This window comes from Salvelinus fontinalis, chromosome 8 (genome assembly GCF_029448725.1).
Source record: "Salvelinus fontinalis isolate EN_2023a chromosome 8, ASM2944872v1, whole genome shotgun sequence".
Lineage (NCBI taxonomy): Eukaryota > Metazoa > Chordata > Actinopteri > Salmoniformes > Salmonidae > Salvelinus > Salvelinus fontinalis.
In genome coordinates, this window is record NC_074672.1 from 31915737 (window position 1) to 31942852 (window position 27116).

General features: G+C 41.4%; 1 protein-coding gene across 2 annotated transcripts in view; it reads right to left on the reverse strand.

The window, feature by feature from the left end:
• samd10b (sterile alpha motif domain containing 10b) overlaps positions 1-27116 on the reverse strand; it is a 190268-nt gene that overhangs the window by 25532 nt on the left and 137620 nt on the right. Inside the window, exons 2-3 of one of the 2 annotated variants that reach the window (XM_055932868.1) lie at positions 25581-25753; positions 7167-7335 (exon numbers count right to left, since the gene is read on the reverse strand). In XM_055932868.1, coding sequence (XP_055788843.1) covers positions 7167-7335; positions 25581-25753 — 342 coding nt within the window. Of the gene's footprint in view, positions 1-7166; positions 7336-25580; positions 25757-27116 lie in introns of both variants that reach the window. The other variant, XM_055932867.1, reaches the window with a different exon arrangement.

Below are 27116 nucleotides of genomic sequence, written 5' to 3' on the forward strand. Positions count from 1 at the left end.
CCAAAGAAAAAACATCCAATTGTTTTGTTGAGAGAGACCATCCTCTTAGAAAGGCAAGTAATAAAAAAGTAAGTGCAATTCCTATGGCTTCCACAGGGTGTCAGCTGTCTATGTTTAAGGTTTCAGGCTTGTAACTTCAAAAACAAATAAGAAATATCAGTTTTAGTACAGGGACACAGTCTTGGAAATTTGTGTTTGTGCACGCCATGAAGACAGGACGCACCTGCTAAAATCGGTTTCTAATTGAACATACTTCTTTCCGTAAGAAATATTATAGTTTGGTTACATTTTAGGGTGTCTGAGGAGTAAATAGAAACGTAATTTGACTTGTTGACACAAAGTTAAGGGGTAGATATTCGGATTCCTTTCTCTGCAAGTTGAACGAGTGGATTACTCAAATCGATGGCGCCAACTTGACTGACTTTTTGGGATATAAAAACTGATTTTATCTAACAAAATGACACTACATGTTATTGCTGGGACCCTCTGGATGACAATTCAGAGGAAGACTTTCAAAAAGTAAGTGAATATTTACTCTTTATATGTAAATGTATGAAACCTGTGCCAGTGGAAAAATATTTTGATGTGGGGCACTGTCCTCAAACAATCCCATGGCATGTTTTCGCTGTAATAGCTACTGTAAATCGGACAGTGCAGTTAGATTAACAAGAATTTAAATATATAAAAGACACGTATATGTACCTAAATGCTTAACCGCTATAATAACTATTAGAATTTATTTGAATTACACGCCCTCCAGTTTGACCGGAAGTTGTCCCGCTAGCGGGACACCAATCGTTCAACTTCTTATGGCTGCAGGGGCAGTATTGAGTAGCTTGGATGAAAGGTGCACAGAGGTGTCCAGAGTAAACGGCCTGCTCCTTAGTCATCGTTGCGAATATTTGCATATCATTATTAGTATTGGATAGTGAACACTGAAGTTTCTAAAACTGTTTGAATTATGTCTGTGAGTATAACAGAACTCATATGGCAGGCAAAAACCTGAGAAGTTCCACTTCCTGTTTGGAGGGTGGCAGATTTTCAACCAAGCTCTCATTGAAATTACAGCAAGATATGGATGAGTTTTCTTACGGCTTCCACTAGACTTCCTACGGCTTCCAGCTAGATGTCAACAGTCAATAGAACTTTGTCTGATGACTCTAATGTGAAGGGGGGCCGAAGGAGACAGGAATTAGTCACCACTGCCACGAGCTGACCATGCTTTGACCACGTGATAGGCAGCTCCGTTCCATCGCTCAACTGAAGTCAATCTAATTCTCCAGTTGGAACGTTATTCAAGATGTATGTTAACTTCTCTAGGGTAGGTGAGACGCTAACGTCCCACCAGGCCAACATCCGGTGAAACTGCAGAGAGCTAACATTTTAAATACACCATTCGTTGTATTAAACATTCTTGTAAATACATGTATCTTACATCATTTAAAAGATGAACGTCTTATTAATCCAGCCGCTGTGTCAGATTTCAAAAAGGTTTACTGCAAAAGCAAACATGCGATTTTCTGAGGACGGCGCCCCACACACACAAGTATTACTAGCATTTTCCAAACAAGCATTAGCGTCACGAAAGTCAGAAATAACAATAAAATGAATCGCTTACCATTGAAGATCTTCCTCTGGTGGCAATGCCAAGTGTCCTAACTACACAGTGAATGTTCGTTTTGTTTGATAAAATACATTTTTATAGCCTAACACGAAACATTTGTAAACCGGTTGCGTCGTGATTTCCATCTCATTCAACTTTGGACGAAGCATTCGTGGTAATTACACACACTAAACAAATGGTTGGTTTCATTGCAATCCTCTGGTTGTTAGTAACACAACCATACATGATGGCTCTTTTCCCGGGACGTATTGACCGAAACACACCGATTTGAAGACACCAATCAATGACCTCATTGCGCACCAATGGTAGGACCGGTCTATCGTTGATTGACTGTATCGACGATAGACCGATTGGCCCAATGACCACTGATCATCTTGAAATCTAGCTTGGAAGATAGCCAATGAGCTGAGGTAAACGGCAATATGTAATGGTTATACGTTTGAAGACCAGCCTTTGTCGTAAACTCTGGCGTAAAAGAGGTTCATTCGCCATTGCAAATCCTACTTGACGGAGCCACGAGTGTAACGCATAGCAGTACATATTCAATAGCATTTTCAACAAGCTTATATATTTAAATTATGGCGAATAAATCAGGAAAAGCTAAAACAAAGTCTAAGTATACAGATTTAACCCAAATTATAGAGGAAATTGATAGAGACAGCCCCCCATCTCACAGCTAGCCTTCAGGGAGCTGCTCATCCAGGAGCTTTTTTACTACAGCAAGTCCACTGCAGTACCTTCTGCTCCAACCAGTGGTGTTCACCTGCCCAGATTAATCTCTGCAGGCATGAATGTGCCTCAGGGCAAAAAGGGCACAGTAGGGAGACGTCGTTGTGCCCTTTGTCACAGGAAATGCCCCATCACTTGCACCACCTGTTCAGTAAGCCTCTGCTTTACAGCAGAAATAGACTGCTATGGGCCATGACACCAGCAGCACAATATAGAGGACTGAGGGTCTTCACAATATTGTAAATAGAAAATGTGTAAATAATTAGTTAGGTAGTTAGTTAGTTCTTCTACCAGATCTATTGTGTTATATTCTCCTACATTGAATTCACATTTCCACAAAATGCAGAGTGTTTCCTTTCAAATGATACCAAGAATATGCATATCCTTGCTTCTGAGCCTGAGCTACAGGCAGTTAGATTAGGGTATGTCTTTAGGCAGAAATTGAGAAGAAGGGGGGGGTACCCCAAAGAAGTTAACAACATTCTAAAGATTGATTCAGTACATCGTTTGACATGTTTCTACTGACTGTTACGGAACTTTTGGACATTTCGGCACGTTATAGTGGACGCGCTTTGTGACTTTGGAATTAAGTAGCTAATTGGACATAAATAACGGACATTATCGAACAAATCAAGCATTTATTGTGGACCTGGGATTCCTAGGACTGCATTCTGATGAAGTTCATCAAAGGTAAGGAAACATTTATCATGTATTTTCTGGTTTCTGTTGACTCCAACATGGCGGCTAATTTGGCTATTGTTCTGAGCGCCGTCTCAGATTATTGCATGGTTTGCTTTTTCCGTAAAGTTTTTTGAAATCTGACACAGCGGTTGCATTAAGGAGAGGTATATCTATAATTCCATGTGTATAACTTGTATTATCATCTACATTTATGATGAGTATTTCTGTTGAAACAATGTGGCTATGCAAAATCACTTGATGTTTTTGGAACTAGTGAATGTAACGCGCCAATGTAAACTCAGATTTCTTTTATATAAACGTGAACTTTATCAAACAAAACATGCATGTATTGTGTAACATGAAGTCCTATGAGTGTCATCTGATGAAGATCATCAAAGGTTAGTGATTAATTTTATCTCTATTTCAGCTTTTTGTGACTTCTATCTTTTGCTGGAAAAATGGCTGTGCTTATTGTGGATTGGTGGTGACCTAACATAATCGTTTGTAGTGCTTTCGCTGAAAAGCACATTTGAAATCGGACACTTTGGTGAGATTAACAACAAGATTACATTTAAAATGATATAAGACATATGTATGTTTGAGGAATTTTAGTTATGAGATTTCTGTTGTTTGAATTTGGCGCCTTGCACTTTCACTGGCTGTTGTCATAGCATCCCGTTAACGGGATGCAGCCATACGAAGTTAAGAAAGAAGGATAGTGCAGGTAGCAGTGGTTGCTTACACAGAGTGTTCACAACATTAAAGATACCTACACTTTTCATGACAGACTGACCAGGTGAATCCAGGTGAAAGCTATGATCCCCCTTATTGATACATGCCCTTAGTGCCTGGTAGGTAATTCAGTCATGATTACTGCAAGGTTTAGATTGCTAGGTAAGTTCATTTAGCCAGCTATCTAAAACAAATAGCTGGCATGGGCTAATTGAGTGACTGTCAGTGACTTGATGCACAACCACATTTAGAAATTACAACTTGTGTATTCTACTATTCTAACTCTCAACAGGAAGTTGAGACCCTGACTGAATTACCATTTTTTTAAATAAAAATCTGTGGTAAAAAAGTGTCTGCTTATGTTGCTTATTGGTATTGCCGGCCCTGGCTAAACAATTGCCTGAACCATTGCCTCATGGTTTCATGGTTGCAAATAACCAAGTAACTGGTTGAAAACTATTTACCCGACACAGAGGTTGTATTGGGCTAATATGTCTACCAAAGACTAATAACCATCTGTCACGTTCCTGACCTGTTTTCCTTTGTTATGTATTTGTTTTAGTTGGTCAGGGCGTGAGTTGGGTGGGTTGGTCTAGGTTTGTTTTTCTATGTTGGGATTTTGTGTTTGGCCTGGTATGATTCTCAATCAGAGACAGGTGTGTATCGTTTGTCCCTGATTGAGAGTCATACTAAGGCAGCCAGGGTTTCACTGGTGTTTTGTGGGTGTTTGTTTCCTGTGTCAGTGTTTGGGCCACACAGGACTGTTTTCAGGTTAGTCACGTTTGTAGAGTTTCGTAATTTGTAGTGTTTGTTGTTTGTTCATTAAATCATGAATACCTACTACTCCGCATCTTGGTCCAATCCATGCTCCTCCTCGTCTGCGGAGGAGAACGACTACGACAACCTTAACACCATCCTCACATTCACACAGGTCTTTCTAACTCAACTGGTACATTTAAAAGCAGAGATCTCAATAACCAAAATAATACATTCAATGAAAAATGAAAACTGCAGGAAAAGGGGTGCGCGCTTCTCGAGCAACTGTGGATGTAGACATGTCTGCGGGTGCACCTCGTATAGAACGCCCATGTACACGAGTGGAGCTCCGAGAAGCAGCAACAAACACAAAGCACTCACCACTAACCACTGCAATTGTAAACTGAGGGAAAATACCTTCACTCGAATCACATGGGGATTTGCTAGCAATAAATAATCGGAGTAGCCTTATGATCAAACACATCTTTATAACAATCAGGTTCTATATGTAATTCTATGGCTAGCTGATTCTCTATTTAACTGGTGCTGCCTGTAGCTTCCACATTTTATACACATAATGAGACAAACTGCACCTGTGTGTGTGTGTGTGTGTGTGTGCGTGCATGTGCGTGTGTGTGTGAATGTGTGTGTTCATGCATGTGCTAGTGTCTGTAATATAACATATAAATATGATGAATAAATCAAAGAGATATGATCTGCTGTTGCTGGGTTCTCTGTAACTTGAGGCAGGCAAACACTGTGTACGTGTATCAAGGTGCAGAGTGACTTAGTGAGTGATGGCTGACCCTGCAGTTTAGAAAAGCAATCTGTTCTCTGTGAGTGGCTCTGAAAGGGACCTGTTCTGTACTGTCTGACTCAAGGCTAAGAGAAGTGAACGCTCATATACAGTACGTACTGTGTGTGTGTGTGTGTGCGTGCGTGTGTGTGTGCATGAGTGTGTAGGTGTCTGTTAACAATGTGTCTAATGCATGTGTGTGAGAACACCGTAAACTACGTCCGCTTCAACAGCTTTCCTTTTCTTCCACAGAAACACAGCGTTCCTTTCTTAGCTTTGGCTGCATGAATGGTCTTTAAATCTCCTTGTGAGAGATTTAGGTGTAAACCGTTTCTTAAGTCCCGCAGCTGAAAAAGCGAAGCTGTGGAACCAGCTAAGGAACTAAAAATACAATTTGTGTGAGATTTGGTTTCTCAGGCTAAGCCTTTTCAGAGACCTGTGTGAATTGGTCCCAACTCTCGGAGTACAGGAGCTTCAGTTCTCTGGGCGGTGGAGAGTAGCGAAGTGTAGAGAATAAGCTTGGGTGATGAATAAACTTGCTTGAGATCTGAAGGCTTTAGCTCCTGGGGCTACTATAATGCCTGTCTGTATAGTGCCTTCAGAAAGTATTCACACGCCTTGACTTTTCCAATGTTTTTGTGTTTAAAATGGATTACATTTTGGGATTGTTGTCACTGGCCTACACATAATACCCCATAATGTCAAGGTGGAATTATGTTTTTAGAAATGTTTACAAATTAATAAAAAATGAAAACCTGTCTTGAGTCAATGAGTATTCAACCCCTTTGTTATGGCAGCCTAAATCAGTTTGGGAGTGAAAATGTGCTTAACAAGTCACATAATAAGTTGCATGGACTCCCTCTGTATGCAATAATAGTGTTTAACATGATGTTTTAATGGCTACCTCATCTCTGTACCCCACACATACAATTATCTGTAAGGTCCCTCAGTCCAGCAATGAATTTCAAACACAGATTCAACCGAAAAGACCAGGGAGGCTTTCCAATGCCTTGCAAAGGGCACCTTTTGGTAGATGGGTAAAAAAAAGAAGCAGACATTGAATATTTCTTTGAGCATGGTGAAGTTATTAAATACACATTCGATGGTGTATCAATATACCCAGTCACTACAAAGAGACAGGCGTCCTTCCTAACTCGGTGAGAGGAAGGAAACCGGTCAGAGATTTCACCATGAGGCCAAAGGTGACTTTAAAACAGTTACAGAGTTTAATGGCTGTGATAGGAGAAAACTGAGGATGGATCAACAACATTGTAGTTATACCACAATACTGAGCTAAATGACAGAGTTAAAAAAAGGAAGCCTGTACAGAATACAAATATTTCAAAACATGCATAATGTTTGCAACAAGGCACTAAAGTAATACTGCAAAAAATGTGGCAAAGCAATGAACTGTTTGTCCTGAATAGAAAGTGTTATGTTTAGGGAAAATCCAATACAACACATTACTGAGTACCACTCCTCAATTTTCAAGCATAGTGTTGGCTGCATCATGTTTAGGGTATGCTTGTAAACGTTAAGGACTGGGGATTTTTTCAGGATAGAAAAGAAACAGAATGGAGCTAAGCACAGGCAAAATCCTTGAGGAAAATCTGGTTCAGTCTGCTTTCCACCAGACACTGGGAGATGAATTCACATTTCAGCAGGGGTGGGGTTGGAGAAGGTTTCTACACATTATCTGTGGTAGAGGGGTTGGAGAAGGTTTCTACACATTACCTGTGGTAGAGGGGCTGGAGAAGGTTTCTACACATTACCTGTGGTAGAGGGGTTGGAGAAGGTTTCTACACATTACCTGTGATTGCGAGGTTGGAGAAAGTTTCTACACGTTACCTGTGATAGCATGGTGGGAGAAGGCTTCTACGTAGGTCAGGTAGTTGTGGGGACAGTGTTTCTTCAGCCACTTGCAGACGTCCTGTTGGGTCCACAGAACCACTGGTTTGGACAGACTGGACAGAGTAGGGCTGGTGTGGTACACAGTGAAGGCCTCGCCTGGACGCAGCTGAAACACACAGAGTTTGGCTTACGGGGTGTGTGTGTGTGTGAGTGTGTGTGTGTGTGTGTGTGTGTGTGTGTGTGTGTGTGTGTGTGTGTGTGTGTGTGTGTGTGTGTGTGTGTGTGTGTGTGTGTGTGTGTGTGTGTGTGTGTGTGTGTGTGTGTGTTTGAACATGGAAGCAAGCATCAAGGAGACAGAAGTCTACATTTTTTATTTTGTTGTGTCAGTGCACTCTTTATGTGGTGACTGAGTGATTGTGTGTGAACATTATTTCTGGTGATGACAATGTATCTAAACCTAACCGCTTACCCCTAACCCTATTTCTAACCCCTGAACCTAAAATTGTCAATGTTCCACCCGTCACCAGAAGGTCATCCTAGAGACCATCCTAGAGACCATCCTAGAGACCATCCTAGAGACCATTATGATCCTCAAGTGTGTTCTATCTCATTATGATTTCCCATTTAAAAGAGGTGTGTTCTATTACTCATTATGATTTCCCATTTAAAAGAGGTGTGTTCTATTACTCATTATGATTTCCCATTTAAAAGAGGTGTGTTCTATTACTCATTATGATTTCCCCTTTAAAAGAGGTGTGTTCTATTACTCATTATGATTTCCCATTTAAAAGAGGTGTGTTCTATTACTCATTATGATTTCCCCTTTAAAAGAGGTGTATTATATTACTCATTGTGATTTCACCTTTAAACGAGGTGTATTCTATTACTCATTATGATTTCCCTGCTAAAAGAGGTGTGTTCTATTACTCATTGTGATTCCCCCTTTAAAAGAGGTGTATTATATTACTCATTGTGATTTCACCTTTAAACGAGGTGTATTCTATTACTCATTATGATTTCCCCTTTAAAAGAGGTGTATTCTATTACTCATTGTGATTTCCCATTTAAAAGAGGTGTGTTCTATTACTCATTATGATTTCCCTGCTAAAAGAGGTGTGTTCTATTACTCATTATGATTTCCCCTTTAAAAGAGGTGTGTTCTATTACTCATTGTGATTTCCCCTTTAAAAGGGGTGTGTTCTATTACTCATTATGGTTTTCCATTTAAAAGAGGTGTGTTCTATTACTCATTGTGATTCCCCCTTTAAAAGAGGTGTATTCTATTACACATTGTGATTTCCCCTTTAAAAGTGGTGTGTTCTATTACTCATTGTGATTCCCCCTTTAAAAGAGGTGTATTCTATTACTCATTATGATTTCCCATTTAAAAGAGGTGTGTTCTATTACTCATTATGATTTCCCCTTTAAAAGAGGTGTGTTCTATTACTCATTATGATTTCCCCTTTAAAGGAGGTGTGTTCTTTTACTCATTATGATTTCCCCTTTAAAAGAGGTGTGTTCTATTACTCATAATGATTTCCCCTTTAAAAGAGGTGTGTTCTATTACTCATTATGATTTCCCCTTTAAAAGAGGTGTGTTCTATTACTCATTATGATTTCCCCTTTAAAAGAGGTGTGTTCTATTACTCATTATGATTTCCCCTTTAAAAGAGGTGTGTTCTATTACTCATTATGATTTCCCCTTTAAAAGAGGTGTGTTCTATTACTCATTATGATTTCCCCTTTAAAAGAGGTGTGTTCTATTACTCATTATGATTTCACCTTTAAAAGAGGTGTGTTCTATTACTCATTATGATTTCCCATTTAAAAGAGGTGTGTTCTATTACTCATTATGATTTCCCCTTTAAAGGAGGTGTGTTCTTTTACTCATTATGATTTCCCCTTTAAAAGAGGTGTGTTATATTACTCATCATGATTTTCCATTTAAAAGAGGTGTGTTCTATTACTCATTGTGATTCCCCCTTTAAAAGAGGTGTATTCTATTACTCATTGTGATTTCACCTTTAAAAGAGGTGTGTTCTATTACTCATTATGATTTCCTTGCTAAAAGAGGTGTGTTCTATTACTCATTATGATATCCCCTTTAAAAGAGGTGTGTTCTATTAGTCATTATGATTTCCCCTTTAAAGGAGGTGTGTTCTTTTACTCATCATGATTTCCCCTTTAAAAGAGGAGTGCTCTATTGCTCATTATGAATTCCCCTTTAAAAGAGGTGTGTTCTATTACTCATTATGATTTCCCCTTTAAACGAGGTGTATTCTATTACTCATTATGATTTCCCCTTTAAAATAGGTGTGTTCTATTACTCATTGTGATTCCCCCTTTAAAAGAGGTGTGTTCTATTGCTCATTATGAATTCCCCTTTAAAAGAGGTGTGTTCTATTACTCATTGTGATTTCCCCTTTAAAAGAGGTGTGTTCTATTACTCATTGTGATTCCCCCTTTAAAAGAGGTGTATTCTATTGCTCATTGTGATTTCCCCTTTAAAAGAGGTGTATTCTATTACTCATCATGATTTCCCATTTAAAAGAGGTGTGTTCTATTACTCATTGTGATTTCACCTTTAAAAGAGGTGTGTTCTATTACTCATTATGATTTCCCCTTTAAAAGAGGTGTGTTCTATTACTCATTATGATTTCCCCTTTAAAAGAGGTGTGTTCTATTACTCATTATGATTTCCCCTTTAAAAGAGGTGTGTTCCATTGCTCATTATAATTTCCCATCTAAAAGAGGTGTGTTCTATTACTCATTATGATTTCCCTGCTAAAAGAGGTGTGTTCTATTACTCATTATGATTTCCCTGCTAAAAGAGGTGTGTTCTATTACTCATTATGATTCCCCTTTAAAAGAGGTGTATTCTATTGCTCATTGTGATTTCCCCTTTAAAAGAGGTGTATTCTATTACTCATCATGATTTCCCATTTAAAAGAGGTGTGTTCTATTACTCATCATGATTTCCCCTTTAAAAGAGGAGTGCTCTATTGCTCATTATGATTTCCCCTTTAAAAGAGGTGTGTTCTATTACTCATTATGATTTCCCCTTTAAACGAGGTGTATTCTATTACTCATTATGATTTCCCCTTTAAAATAGGTGTGTTCTATTACTCATTGTGATTCCCCCTTTAAAAGAGGTGTGTTCTATTGCTCATTATGAATTCCCCTTTAAAAGAGGTGTGTTCTATTACTCATTGTGATTTCCCCTTTAAAAGAGGTGTGTTCTATTACTCATTGTGATTCCCCCTTTAAAAGAGGTGTATTCTATTGCTCATTGTGATTTCCCCTTTAAAAGAGGTGTATTCTATTACTCATCATGATTTCCCATTTAAAAGAGGTGTGTTCTATTACTCATTATGATTTCCCCTTTAAAAGAGGTGTGTTCCATTACTCATTATAATTTCCCATCTAAAAGAGGTGTGTTCTATTAGTCATTATGATTTCCCTGCTAAAAGAGGTGTGTTCTATTACTCATTATGATTTCCCTGCTAAAAGAGGTGTGTTCTATTACTCATTATGATTTCCCTGCTTAAAGAGGTGTGTTCCATTACTCATTATGCTTTCTCTGCTAAAAGAGGTGTGTTCTATTACTCATTATGATTTCCCTGCTAAAAGAGGTGTGTTCTATTACTCATTATGATTCCCTGCTAAAAGAGGTGTGTTCTATTACTCATTATGATTTCCCTGCTAAAAGAGGTGTGTTTTCTGGTTCTCTTTGCAGAAGCTTGAATTGTTTACTCTGTGTGGTCGTTTCCTGAGTGAGTTTTCGAGACTTAGTGTTTGTTGCTTTTTCAAGTGTACTGTGATCCTGCAGCTACCGTTTCTTAGTAAAGTCTTATGTTTATCCTTAACCACTGTGATTCCTCGTCTGGTGTCTTCTCTGCACCTGGGTCCAACCTCAACACGTCACAGAAACACATTTTTATCTTGTTTTACTATTCTTTTAAGAACTATCCTTGTGGGGACCAGAAGTCCCCCCCCCACCACACACACACACACACACACACACACACACACACACACACACACACACACAATGGCTGAGGTCCCAATCTTGCATTCTCTAACTTGTCCTTCCTTTATTCAGCTGGCATAGTTACAGAGTTTAATATCTCCATTCATAAGGTCATTGACCATTAATAAGGTCAGACCAGAGCCAGTGTCTCTCTGATGGATTCATGGATTAAATACAGTGTTCCATCACAGCAGCAAGATTTGTGACCTGTTGCCACAAGAAAAGGACAATCAGTGAAGAACAAACATCATTGTAAATACAACCCATATTTATGTTCATTTATTTTCCTTTTCATATTTTAACTATTTGCAGTGTCTTTGTAATGTCTTTATTTATGTTTACTGTACATTTTTCATTGTTTATTTCACTTTTGTTTATTATCTATTTCACTTGCTTTGGGAATGTAAACATATTTTTTACATGCCAATAAAGCCTTTCAATTGAAATTGAATTTAATTTAATTGAGAGAGAGATTGAGAGAGAGAGGAAGGGAGAGAGAGAGAGAAAGAGAGGAAGTGAGAGAGAGAGAGCGCTATCTATAATTTGACAGAGGCTCAAATATGGTGAGTAATGACCTTCATCATCAGCAGACCAGACAGAGGGGAAATGGAATGAGGAGACCCTCCCTCCCTCCCTCCCTCCCTCCCTCCCTCCCTCTTTTCTCCACTCCTCTCATTTCATGACCATCTATCAGGCTTTATCTCCTCTTCTTCTCTTTCGTCTCTCTCTGCCTCCCTCCCTCCATCCTTCCCTCATCCCTCCTCTCCTCTGGTTTTGAAGCCATCCATCAAGCTCTATCTCCTCTCGGCCAGTGGGCCAGCTCTGTGCTGTAAGCGCTCAACCTTAACCCCTAGAAATCTACTTCTGTCTAACACCACAGAACCTATCCTTACACACCAGAAAGAGGGAGGTGTGAATAGGTGGAGCAGTAGCATGAATGGGATCTCAACCATGTAACAGACACGCTTGACTGTCCCATTCAGAGGGGGAAATGAGATGGGGAGGGAGGAAGGGAGAAGCTTCTGTGGATGATGGTATTAAATTTAAAGATTGTGTCTACAAAAAAGGTGATATCAAGAACCTAAATGGGTTATTCGGCTGTCCCTAAGACAGACAGCCTAGATGTGTTCCCTTGTTCCCCTCGTCTTTTTGATTCATTCCTGTATTCATTCATCTCTATTCCCTTTGTTCTCTGTTCTCTCTCTGGACTTCTCTCTCTGGACTCTTCTCTCTGGATCCCTTTGTTCCTATCCTCCAACCACCTCTTCTTCCTTCCTTCCTTCCTTTTTAATTTTGTTCTCCAATGTCTTTCACCTCATCTACTTCCTCCACATCAAGACCATTACTCTCCCCCTCCTCTGACTCTCTCTACTGACATACCGGCAGGTGCTGAAGCGCGTACAAATCATCTGTCCTTGGTTGCAACACTCACTACCAAGTTCCAAACTGCCTCTAGAAGCAATGTCATCACAAGCACCGTTCATCAGGAGCTTCCATGGCTGCGCAGCCACACACAAGCCTAAGATCACCATGTGCAATGTCAAGTGTTAGCTAGAGTTCTCTGGAGAGATAAATCACACTTCACCATCTGGCAGTCCAACAGACAAAGCTGGGTTTCATGGATGCCAGGGGAAAGCTACCTCCCCAAATGCTTTTTTTAAATTTAACCAGGCAATTTCTTATTTACAATGACAGCCTACTGGGGACAATGGGTTAACTGCCTTGTTCAGGGCAGAATGACAGATTCTTACCTTGTCAGCTCAGGGATTCAATCCAGCAACCTTTCGGTTACTGGCCCAACGCTCTAACCACAAGGCTACCTGCCACACCTGCATAGTGCCAAGTGTAAAGTTTGGTGGAGGAGGAATAATGGTATTGGGCTGTCATGATTCGGGCTAGACCTCTTATTTCCAGGAAAGGGACATCTTAACACTACAGCATACAATGACATTCTAGACGATTCTGTGATTCAAACTTTGTGGCAACAGTTTGGGGAAGGCTCTTTCCTGTTTTAGCATGACACTGCCCCCCCTGTGCACAAAGCGAGGTCCATACAGAAATGGTTTGTCGAGATTGGTGTCAAAGAACTTGACTGGCCTGCACAGAGCCCTGGCCTTAACCCAGTTGAGCACTTTTGGGATGAATTGGAATGTCGACTGCATGGCCTAATCGCCCAAAATCAGCGCCTGACCTCACTAATGCTCTTGTGGCTGAATGGAAGCAGGTCCCTGTCAGCAATGTTCCAACATCTAGTGGAAAGACTTCCCAGAAGAGTGGAGGGTGTTATAGAAGCAAATAGGGGACCAACTACATATTAATGCCCCTAATTTTGGAATGAGATGGTGTCCACATACTTTTGGTCATGTAGTGTATCATTCCTTGTTCTCTCCACCTCCCTCCATCTTGTCATACTTCTTTCTCCCCCTCCATATCCTCTCCTGTGCCTTTCTTCCTCTCCTCTCCTTTCTAGCTGTCCTTCTGTGTCTCAGCCACTCTGCACGCTCTGTCTGTGTGCGTCCTCTGTTTCCCAGTGGAGCTGAATCAGGGATTAGAGCAGAGGCAGAGGAGTCCTTAAAATTCTCCCTCCCTCCCTCCCTCCCTCCCTCCCTCCCTCCCTCCCTCCCTCCCTCCCTCCCTCCCTCCCTCCAACAATAGGACATCCAGCCTCCTCCCTATAGCCTGCTGCTCCTGGGCCCTCTGCTCCTTGGTCAACATGCTCCCTTGCCTCCCAACACCCACACACACATACACACACACACACACACACCGCCCTGATTGATAAAAACGATTCAGCCAATTAGCAGGTGAAAACTCTGAAGGTGTATGTGAAGTGTGTGTATGTGTTTGTGTGTTTGTGCGTGAGTGTGAGTTTCAGTTACAAAGCAAAAGCAGGGTCAACAGTAATGTCACAGCTTTCTTAACACGCTCTCCCAAATCCCATCCTCCCTCTGGAACCCATCTCTTACCCTTTCTCCACTGTCTATCACTCTGTTTCTCTTCTTCTTTCAGTCTATCTATTCACACGACTCCCTTACATTCATCATTGACCTTCCCCTCTTCTCTCAGCTCCTCCCCTTCATCCTCCTCTGTCTCTCCCCTCTTCTATCAGCTCTCCCACTTCTTCTTCCTCTTTCTCTCCCCTCTTTTCTCTCTGCTCCTCCCCTTCATCCTCCTCTGTCTCTCCCCTCTTCTATCAGCTCTCCCTCTTCTTCTTCCTCTTTCTCTCCCCTCCTTTCTCTCAGCTCCTGCCCTTCATCCTCCTCTGTCTCTCCCCTCTTCTATCAGCTCTCCCTCTTCTTTTTCCTCTTTCTCTCCCCTCTTTTCTCTCAGCTCCCTCCCCTTCATCCTCCTCTGTCTCTCCCTTCTTCTCTAGACTCCCTCCCCTTCCTCTGTCTCTCCCCTCTTCTCTCAAACTCCTTCCATTCCTCTTCCTCTGTCTCTCCCCTCTTCACTCAGATTTCTTCCCTTCCTCTGTCTCTCCCCTCTTCACTCAGATTTCTTCCCTTCCTCTGTCTCTCCCCTCTTCTCTCAGATTTCTTCCCTTCCTCTTCCTCTCTCTCCCCTCTTCTCTCAGCTTCCTCCCCTTCCTCTCCACTCTCTCCCTTCTTCTCTCAGCTTCCTCTTCCTCTGTCTCTCCCTTCTTCTCTCAGCTCCCTCCCCTTCCTCATCCTCTGTCTCTCCCCTCTTCTCTCAGCTTCCTCCCCTTCCTCTCCACTCTCTCCCCTCTTCTCTCAGCTTCTTCTTCCTCTGTCTCTCCCCTCTTATCTCAGATTCCTCCCCTTCCTCTGTCTCTCCCCTCTTTTGTGCTCCCTCTCCCCTTTCTCTTTTTCTGTCCCCCTGTCTTAATCGCATTTTCATCCCTCCCTCCCTCCTTTACTGTCATGTCATTATTCAATCAACCCTTTAATCTGTCTCTCCACCCCAGAGTCCCTCACAGACATGAGTCTCATCGTCCTTCATGTGCCCCTCACACCTCCCCAGTCCTTACCTCTACCTCTACTTCTATCACTCACAATAAGCCTTCATATACGCCTGCTGCCGTATTCACACCGTAGGCCCCTATAATATAATATCTCCTTTCTTCCGTAGCATCAGCGTCCACCATATGTCCATATTTTAACAGCATCCCTCATCTCTCTCCCTTTATATTCTTCTTCTTCTTCTTCTTCTTCTTCTTCTTCTTCTTCTTCTTCTTCTTCTTCTTCACTCCTTCTATCTCTTTCTCTGTCTCAAACATCTACATAGCTGACTAACTCCAAAGAATAAAGAATAAAACCAAACTAGCCTCATTAGAACCAGCCAACCAACCACCAAACCAATGGTCTCATTAGAACCAACCTACCAGTCACCAAACCAACAGTTTCCTTAGAACCATCCAACCAGCCACCAAACCAACGGTCTCATTAGAACCAACCACCAAACCAATGGTCTCATTAGAACCAACCAACCACCAAACCAATGGTCTCATTAGAACCAGCCAAAACCCACCAAACCAATGGTCTCATTAGAACCAGCCAAACAACCACCAAACCAATGGTCTCATTAGAACCAGCCAACCAACCACCAAATAATGGTCTTATTAGAACCAGCCAACCAACCACCAAATAATGGTCTTATTAGAACCAGCCAACCAACCACCAAACCAATGGTCTCATTAGAACCAGCCAACCAACCACCAAACCAATGGTCTCATTAGAAAAACAACCACCAAACCAATGGTCTCATTAGAACCAGCCAAACAACCACCAAACCAATGGTCTCATTAGAACCAGCCAACCAACTACCAAACCAATGGTCTCATTAGAACCAGCCAAACAACCACCAAACCAATGGTCTCATTATAACCATCCAACCAGTCACCAACCCAACAGTTTCCTTAGAACCATCCAACCAGTCATCAAACCAACGGTCTCATTAGAACCAACCAACCACCAAACCAATGGTCTCATTAGAACCAGCAAACCAACCACCAAACCAATGGTCTCATTAGAACCAGCCAACCAACCACCAAACCAACGGTCTTATTAGAACCAGCCAACCAACCACCAAACCAACGGTCTCATTAGAACCAGCCAACCAACCACCAAACCAACGGTCTCATTAGAACCAGCCAACCAACCACCAAACCAATGGTCTCATTAGAACCATCCAACCAGTTCACCAAACCAACAGTTTCCTTAGAACCATCCAACCAGCCACCAAACCAACGGTCTCAGTAGAACCAACCAACCACCAAACCAATTGTCTCATTAGAACCAGCAAACCCACAACCACCAAACCAATGGTCTCATTAGAACCAGCCAACCAACAACCAAACCAACGGTCTCATTAGAACCAGCCAACCAACCACCAAACCAACGGTCTTATTAGAACCAGCCAACCAACCACCAAACCAACGGTCTCATTAGAACCAGCCAACCAACCACCAAACCAACGGTCTCATTAGAACCAGCCAACCAACCACCAAACCAATGGTCTCATTAGAACCATCCAACCAGTTACCAAACCAACAGTTTCCTTAGAACCATCCAACCAGCCACCAAACCAACGGTCTCATTAGAACCAACCACCAAACCAATGGTCTCATTAGAACCAACCAACCACCAAACCAATGGTCTCATTAGAACCAGCCAACCACCCACCAAACCAATGGTCTCATTAGAACTAACCAACCAACCAACCACCAAACCAATGGTCTCATTAGAACCAGTCAACCACCCACCAAACCAACGGTCTCATTAGAACCAGCCAACCAACCACCAAACCAATGGTCTCATTAGAACCAGCCACCAAACCAACGGTCTCATTAGAACTTCCTCCCCTTCCTCTTCCTCTCTCTCTCCCCTCTTCCTCGGTCTCTACCCACTTCTCTCAGCTCCCCCTTACTCTTCCTCTGTCTCTCCCCTCTTCTCTCAGATTCCTCCCCTTACTCTCCTCTGTCTCTCCCCTCTTCCCTCAGATTCCTCCCCTTCCTCTTCACTGTCTCTCCCCTCCTCTCTCAGCTTCTTCTTCCTCTGTCTCTCCCCTCTTATCTCAGATTCATCCCATTCCTCTGTCTCTCCCCTCTTTTGTGCTCCCTCTCCCCTTTCTCTTTTTCTGTCCCCGTCTTAATCGCATTTTCATCCCTCCCTCCCCCCTTTACTGTCATGTCATTATTCAATCAACCCTTTAATCTGTCTCTCCACCCCAGAGTCCCTCACAGACATGAGTCTCATCGTCCTTCATGTGCCCCTCACACCTCCCCAGTCCTTACCTCTACCTCTACTTCTATCACTCATAATAAGCCTTCATATACGCCTGCTGCCGTATTCACACCGTAGGCCCCTATAATATAATATCTCCTTTCTTCCGTAGCATCAGCGTCCACCATATGTCCATATTTTAACAGCATCCCTCATCTCTCTCCCTTTATATTATTATTATTCTTCTTCTTCTTCTTCTTCTTCTTCTTCTTCTTCTTCTTCACTCCTTCTATCTCTTTCTCTGTCCCATCTCCCTGTTTTTCAAACATCTAAAACTCAGCAAAAAAAGAAACATCCTCTCACTGTCAACTGCGTTTACTTTCAGCAAACTTAACATGTGTAAAAATTTGTATGAACATAACAAGATTCAACAATTGAGACATAAACTGAACAATTTCCACAGACATGTTACTAACAGAAATTGAAAAAAGTGTCCCTGAACAAAGGGGGGGGGGGGGGGGGGGGGGGGCAAAATCAAAAGTATCAAAAGTCAGTATCTGGTGTGGTAACCAGCGGCATTAAGTACTGCAGTGCATCTCCTCCTCATTGACTGCACCAGATCTGCCAGTTCTTGCTGTGAGATGTTACCCCACTCTTCCACCAAGGAACCTGCATGTTCCCTGACATTTCTGGGGGGAATGGCCCTAGCCCTCACCCTTTGATCCAACAGGTCCCAGACATGCTCAATGGGATTGAGATCCGGGCTCTTTGCTTGCCATGGCAGAACACTGACATATCTGTCTTGCAGGAAATCACGCACAGAAACAGTAGTATGGCTGGTGGCATTGTCATGCTGGAGGGTCATGTCAGGATGAGCCTGTAGGAAGGGTACCACATGAGGGAGGAGGATGTCTTCCCTGTAACGTACAGCATTGAGATTGCCTGCAATGACAACAAGTTCAGTCTGATGATGCTGTGACACACCGCCCCAGATGATGATGGACCCTCCACCTCCAAATCGATCCCGCTCCAGAGTACAGGCCTCGGTATAACACTCATTCCTTCGACAATAAACGCGAACCATCAACCCTGGTGAGACAAAACCGCGACTCGTCAGTGAAGAGCACTTTTTGCCAGTCCTGTCTGGTCCAGCGATGGTGGGTTTGTGCCCATAGGCGACGTTGTTGCCGGTGATGTCTGGTGAAGACCTGCCTATTGCGGACAGTCTGAGCACTGATGGAGGGATTGTACGTTCCTGGTGTAACTCGGGCAGTTGTTGTTGCCATCCTGTACCTGTCCCGCAGGTGTGATGTTCGGATGTACCGATCCTGTGCAGGTGTTGGTACACGTGGTCTGCCACTGCGAGGACGATCAGCTGTCCGTCCTGTCTCCCTGTAGCTCTGTCTTAGGAGTCTCACAGTACGGACATTGCAATTTATTGCCCTGGCCACATTTGTAGTCCCCATGCCTCATTGCAGCATGCCTAAGGCACGTTCACACAGATGAGCAGGGACCCTGGGCATCTTTCTTTTGGTGTTTTTCAGAGTCAGTAGAAAGGTCTCTTTAGTGTCCTAAGTTTTCATAACTGTGACCTTAATTGCCTACCGTCTGTAAGCTGTTAGTGTCTTAACAACCGTTCCACGGGTGCATGTTCATTAATTGTTTATGGTTCATTGGACAAGCATGAGAAACAGTGTTTAAACCCTTTACAATGAAGTTCTGTGAAGTTATTTAGATTTTTACAAATTATCTTTGAAAGACAGTGTGACGACCCTCCCATTCTGTCTACCGTTTTCTCTCTCTCCTTGCTCTTGTTTCCCTATTAGGATGTCGGTGGGTGGAGTTGGGAGGGTCGTCAGCTACATGGGGAACACCTGGGCCCACTCTCCCAGGATAAAATCACCACTTCCCCATTCATCAAGGAGACTCTCTCCATACAGACACTTGGATAGATTTTGTTGCGTTTGGTTGTGTTTTTTGGTTGTTTGTTTTAGCATCTTTCAACACCTTGCATTATCACATTCATCCATGCAAAACATTCACTTACACTACTGATTACTGATTACACACACCATTGTATATTATACATAGTTTCTTTATTTAATAAATATATATTTTGTTACTTCTTATCTCCACGTGTCTCCCTTTTGTTACGGGCTTTGAGCCGGTTCGTGACAACAGGGTCATGAAAACAGGATGTTTCTTTTTTTGTTTAGTTGACATAGCTGACAAACTACAACGAATAATGAATAAAACCAAATGCCTCATTTGAACCAGCCAACCAACCACCAAACCAATGGTCTCATTAGAACCAGCCAACCAACCACCAAACCAATGGTCTCATTGGAACCAGCCAACCAACCACCAAACCAACAGTCTCATTAGAACCAGCCAACCAACCACTAAACCAACAGTCTCATTAGAACCAGCCAACCAACCACTAAACCAACAGTCTCATTAGAACCAGCCAACCAACCAACAAACCAACAATTTCATTGGAACCAGCCAACCAACCTCCAAACCAACGGTCTCATTAGAACCAGCCAACCAACCAACAAACCAACAGTTTCATTAGAAACAACCAACCACCAAACCAACAGTCTCATTTGAACCAACCAACTACCAAACCAACAGTCTCATTAGAAAAAGCCAACCAACCACCAAATCAACGGTCTTATTAGAACCAGCCAATCAACCACCAAACTAACGGTCTCATTAGAACCAGCCAACCAACCACCAAACTAACGGTCTCATTACAACCAGCCAACCAACCACCAAACTAACGGTCTCATTAGAACCAGCCAACCAACCACCAAACTAACGGTCTCATTAGAACCAGCCAACCAACCACCAAATCAACAGTCTCCTCATACACAACTGGACAAGCTATTTTTATTCTCTATTGATTAGTGTTCCATTCTGAAGGAAATGCGATCTTAGTTTCTGCTGCTCATAACTACGTCAGAGATATGGAGTAACTGTTGACCATGCAGATGGTCCAAAATAAACCCCAACACCCTGTTGAGCAATTAGAAAGAGCTGCAGTATTACTTCTTCATCTTTTGTGTTGTTTCTTATGATCAGTGTGTCAGCATGTGATGTGTGAAAAGAGATTCTTAAAATTAGACAGTGTCTTCTGGCCCTACCTCATCAACATTCACTGTGTGTGTGTGTGTGTGTGTGTGTGTGTGTGTGTGTGTGTGTTTATGTAGGTTTGTGTGTGTGTGTGTTTATGTAGGTTTGTGTGCGTGTCTGTGTGTCTAGGCTGTTGTTTTACTAAAGTTATTTCCTTATTAGTGCTGATCTCTGTTAAACCAACTTAATGGGCTCTAATCTAATCATCTCTCCACAGATAGCTGGACACACACGCACACGGACACGCACATGCACACAAAGACTGCCCTCTGTCTCTGTACTGTTGAATAATACATAGTGAGTCTTGTTGCTCAAAGTCATGTGGAAATCCTACAGCATGTTCTTCATACCATAGACAAGGTTTATAATGATAAATCCTCTACATATTCACATGGAAACAGCTTCGTAACCCATCTTTGATTAAGCCTTTCAGACCTGTCTTAGGGATTAGAGTAGCTGTGAATTATTAAACAGCGTGGTGCGTGTTTGCACTTTCTTGTCGCCAACAGTTTCTCAAGGGCTTTGGAGAAATGGAACAAAGAACCTCATTCCTCCCATGACTCCGTTGGCTTACAGGGCAACCAGGAAGTGTGTTGTTATGTCATGCTCTCATTTAGGTCAGGCACTGTAAAAATAGAATGCTTTTTTTGCCTTTGTTTTGTTCTAGAAGTGCACAGATGGGGTTCCATATTGTACGAGAGCCTCTTGTGGAAGAGACTGGCTTTCTGAAGTGTGTCTTTACTATGCAGGGTCACATAATCAACCACAGGACCATGCCATCGTGGTAACCACATTTCAACATTGACAAACCTTGTATAAAATATTTTGAATTTGTACCTTTAAAACAATGTCAGATTTTCAACGTTATATTCACTTTCAGAAAATAAATAATGGCCCAGCAGAACCTTCAACTGGAGAATTGATCTATCCACAGTTACATTTTGGTCTCACATCCAGGATGTTAACGAAGCCCAGCCCTGCTTAGCTATGCTAATTGTCTCTAACTATTACCAATGTGCCATCATGAGAATGATTGTCGAGAGATCTCCACTGCTGCTATCGAAGTCATTCCAAAGGGTAGGTTTAATTAAGAGAGCAAATTAAATGTAACCGTACTATATCCCTCATACAGTATATCATCAATGATGCTATTTAGCCCTATACACTGTAGTATAAAGGTCTATTGTTTCAATTCAACCCTGAATTCAGCTCAACACAGACAATACAATAGAACTAGAATTTCAAACTCTGGATAATTTAAAAGGCATTGAATTGATATTGAATCGTGTTTGGTTGTCAACACAACCAAATGTCAACATTTGAAGGAGAAGTATCTTCTGCTTGGATAGTTCCATCTGTACCACTGACTTAGTCTGGCTTTAATTCCACTTTGTCTACAAATTCACGTCTCCATCTCAATCAAACATCTATGATAAAGAATAGGACTAAATCAAATCAAACTTTATTTAAAGTGTTTTTAAAGTTTTGGATTTTATTTGATTTAGTCCTATTCTTTAACAAACTGGAATTAAAGTCAGACTAAGTAAGTGGCACAGATGGAACTATCCAAGCACAGTTGCGACCATTCATTTAGTATTTTAAGCTCCACCTGTTTAGCAAAAATAAAATATTTGCCTGTTTTACATGTTATTTTGGCGTTGCATATCAGTTTGCAAACAATGTAAAAAAAACAATTTCTGCTTTCTGTAGTGGAGAGGCAGCCAGCGAATGAACAGAGCGTAGGTGTTGGTAATCTTCTCTATTTGTGCCGTGATTGGCTCATTGTTCTGTCACTCACGGGGACACTACGTCACCGCAAAATCTACCAGAAGAGCTCAGCAGTTCAAGCCCACTTGGGGGCTACCATATATTTACATTAGAAGTACCTGTCCAAGAAGGCTTAAGGTCATTGGCCACAGATAAAATTACTTCAAATCACGTTATATATACCGTAGCTTTTTTAGACTGATGATGTCACCATCACACTTTCAAAATCTTAGCTGGCAAGCTAGCTAGACAAGCAGTCATCATAATGAATCATGACACAATCTACTGGCAAATCCTTTTCAATTCTTGTCATATCAAAATTAATTCTAGATAAAACGTATCTGTGCTCATCGGCCATTGGACATACAGTTTAAGTCGGGAAGTTTACATACACCTTAGCCAAATACATTTAAACTCAGTTTTTCAAAATTCCTGACATTTTATCCTAGTAAACATTTTCTTAGGTCAGTTAGGATCACCACTTTTTTTAAGAATGTGAAATGTGAGAATAATAGTTCATATTTCTTTCAGCTTTTATTTCTTTCATCACATTCCCAGGGGTTCAGAAGTTTACATACACTCAATTAGTATTTGGTAGCATTGCCTTTAAATTGTTTAATTTGGGTCAAACGTTTCGGGTAGCGTTCCACAAGCTTCCCACAATAAGTTGGGTGAATTTTGGCCCATTCCTCCTGACAGAGCTGGTGTAACTGAGTCAGGTTTGTAGGCCTCCTTTCTCACACACACTTTTTCAGCTCTGCCCACAAATGTTCTATAGGATTGAGGTCAGTGCTTTGTGATGGCCACTCCAATACCTTGATTTTGTTGTCCTTAAGCCATTTTGCCACAACTTTGGAAGTATGCTTGGGGTCATTGTCAATTTGAAAGACCCATTTGCAACCAAACTTTAACTTCCTGACTAATGTGTTGAGATGTTGCTTTAATATATCCACATATATTTCCCACCTCATGATGCCATCGATTTTGTGAAGTGCACCAGTCCCTCCTGCAGCAAAGCACTCCCACAACATGATGCTGCCAACCCGTGCTTCACGGTTGGGATGGTGTTCTTTGGCTTACAAGCCTCCCCCTTTTTCCTCCAAACATAACGATGGTCATTATGGCCAAACAGTTCTATTTTTGTTTCATCAAACCAGAGGACATTTTTCCAAAAAGTACGATCTTTGTCCCCATGTGCAGTTGCAAACTGTAGTCTGGCTTTTTTATGGCGGTTTTGAAGCAGTGGCTTCTTCCTTGCTGAGCAGCCTTTCTGGTTATGTTGATATAGGACTCATTTTACTGTGGATATAGATACTTTTGTACCTGTTTCCTCCAGCATCTTCACAATATCCTTTGCTGTTGTTCTGGGATTGATTTGCACTTTTCGCACCAAAGTACGTTCATCTCTAGGAGACAGAACACGTCTCCTTCATAAGCAGTATGACGGCTGCGTGGTCCCATGGTGTTAATACTTGCATACTATTGTTTGTACAGATGAACATGGTACCTTCAGGTGTTTGGAAATTGTTCCCAAGGATGAACCAGACTTGTGGAGGTCTACAATTTTTTTTCTGAGGTCTTGGTTGATTTCTTTTGATTTTCTCATGATGTCAAGCAAAGAGGCACTGAGTTTGAAGTTAGGCCTTGAAATATATCCACAGGTACACCTCCAATTGACTCAAAGATGTCAATTAGCCTATCAGAAGCTTCTCAAGCCATGACATAATTTTCTAGAATTTCTAAGCTGTTTAAAGGCACAGTCAACTTAGTGTATGTAAACTTCCTACCCACTGGAATTATGATACAGTGAATTATAAGTGAAATAATCTGCCTGTAAATAATTGTTGGGAAAATGATGTGTGTCATGCACAAAGTAGATTTCCTAACCCACTTGCCGAAACTATAGTTTGCTTCCCCTGCCTGCTATTTAGTGGAGAGGGTGTGTGGTCCAAGTCTTGGTTTAAGGATTTAAAACATCTTTCTGAAAGGGTCTCTTTTCCAATCTTAAAATAATAAAAATGTACATGCAACACCATGGGCCAGAAAACCTTGAATACATAATTGGCCATGCTATCCATTCAGCATGACTTCTGCTGCATTCCAAACAACTGGGAACTCGGAAGTGGGAAATCTCTGACTTCCAACTTCAGTACGTTCAAGACAACTGCGAACTCTGAAAAAAATTTGCTCGGACACGAAAAAACGTTTTGAACGGTCATCCAACTCGGAATTCCAAGTCGGGAACTCAGACCTCTTTCTAGAGCTCTGACTTTCCTACCTGAAGATCATTGATGTCATGATTCAACCTAGCTTTATTCTCGAGTTCCCAGTTGTCTTGAAAGCACCATAAATCCAGAGAATGCCAGACTTTGATGAAAAAAGGACTGCCACACCCCCTTCCTGTTTAAGTGAGCACAACAACGAGTTCAAAAATATGTCTTGCATGCTGCTGCATAAATTATGTAATATGCCAGGATATGTATTCTGCAGATAAGAAAGTAATATGTTGGGTAGTAAGCTGTTAGTAGTCCATATGTCTCACCCTAATAATTTGGTCCCTCTCCCCCTCAGAACTTCGCCTACTATTCTGACTTGGTGGTGCACATGTAATTAATGTCATATATTGTAAATCTCAATTGTTATATTGCTTATATGCTGTAGGTCTATCTCATTAGTATCTTATTCATAATTTTAGGTAATGTTGGAATGATGTATTTCATTGTTTTGCTTACTTTGTGTATTTTAATTAGGGAATTATATTTTCTGACGTTGTTTCAAAGGTACAAATTCAACATATTTTATACAAGGTTTGTCAATGTTGAAAATTGGTTACCATGGTGACATAATCCTGTGTTTGAAATTTCACACTTAAAACAAAATACTTTTTTCAAATCCAATGTACTTTTGCTCATTGGGATAGCACTACACTCCTTTATTCTTCTCTCTCCCAGAGAGGATTCTGTACCTGCATTCATCTCATTACCTGTTTTTAATCAATAATCTCTTACATAATCAGTCTCTCTTGTGGGTTTCTGAGGCTGTAGCAGCTCTTGTGATGAGGAGGGACGAACAATCAAACATCCTTTGTAGTACGCTGTTGAGACTCTATAATGAGAGACACAAGGCAGTGCTACTGATCTATGAAGCATGTGTTTAGATCTCTCTATGTTTAAGGACGTGTTATTTTCTCTGATCTTTCTCATAGTGCTGGTGTCTAAATTGTCATCTGGCACTGCCCATCATGAGTGTGGGTGTGCGTGTGTGTATGTGTATGTCTGTGCATGCCCATTATGATACCTGTATGCCCTCTGTGCCAGGCTGCTGCAGTAGTTTGACGGTGTGTGTGTTCTTCTGCCCCCTCCCATCGTGCCAGGTCAGACTGGCCCCTGGCCGACGAGGCAGCTGGTAGCTGAGCTCCTCTACAGACACTGTGTGCTCCAGGGACGCACGGCAGAAACTGAAGCTGGACGCTGCTGAAGACAGAAAGAGACACAAAGAGAGAGAGAGAGAGATAGAGAGATAGAGAGATAGAGAGATAGAGAGAGAGAGAGAGAGAGAGAGAGAGAGAGAGAGAGAGAGAGAGAGAGAGAGAGCGAGAGAGAGAGAGAGAGAGAGAAAGAAAGCGAGAGAAAGCGAGAGAGAGAAAGAGGGAGAGAAACATTTACTTTCCATCCCACTTATGATCAAAATAAAATAAAAAAAAACATGACATTCCATTAAAGCCACTCTCAGTTGCATGTGTCCATGTCACGAAATGGGCACCGTGTTACAGTGGTCATCAAACATATACATAAGAGATCACTTAGGGAAAATTAAACCCATTTTTAGGAGATTAAACTCAAATCCAGGATTAACCTAACAAAAACCCTGCATTTCAATGTGACTACTACTATTACCACTACTACTTAAACACTTCACTGACTCTGTCCACTCAACCCTACCCTTTAGTCTCTCTCTCTATGGTGTGTGAGTGGCAGCTGCCAGGCTGAGTGAGAGCTGATAACTGAGTCTAAAGCCCTGGGTGGCTCAATCCCAAGTCCCTGTTATCACACACAGAAGAGGGAGAGAACGCCTAACAATAAAAAAAAATGAAGTTTTTGTTTGATACTGATTTGTATTAGGATCCCCATTAGCCGACTCCAATGGTGACAGCTAGTCTCCCTAGGGTCTGACACAAAAAGACAAACACATTACAAACAAAAATAATTTACAATGTACATTCATTTAAAACATTAACATAGACATTACTAGTATTAAAAAAACATTTTTTTAACAAAATCACATTTTCACATGTGAAATTGATGTTTTCACATGTTGAGGTTAAATTTCAACACCTCACCTCAAGTATGAATTGCAGTTGCACATGTGAAAATTTCTCATGCAAAAATCAATAACGTGAAAATGTAATTAGCATTTTCACATATAAAAATTACATTTAAAAATTACAATTGCACTTTCAAATATAAGAAAACTCCACATATGAAAATCTCAGTTTCACATGTGGAATTGCAAGTTCACATGTGAAAACGATTTACATTTTAAAATCTAATTTGCAGTTTCACGTGTATGAAAGATTCATATGTGAAAATCCAACTGCAAGTTCACATGTGGTGGTGAAATAACGTTACAGTGCCTTGCAAAAGTATTCACCCCCGTTGGTGTTTTTCCTATTCTGTTGCATTACAACCTGTAATTTAAATGGATTTTTATGTGGATTTCATGTAATGGACATACACAAAATGGTCCAAATTGGTCAAGTGAAAAAATAATAATAATACGGAAAATTGGTGCGTGCATATGTATGTATTCACCCCTTTGCTATGAAGCCCCTAA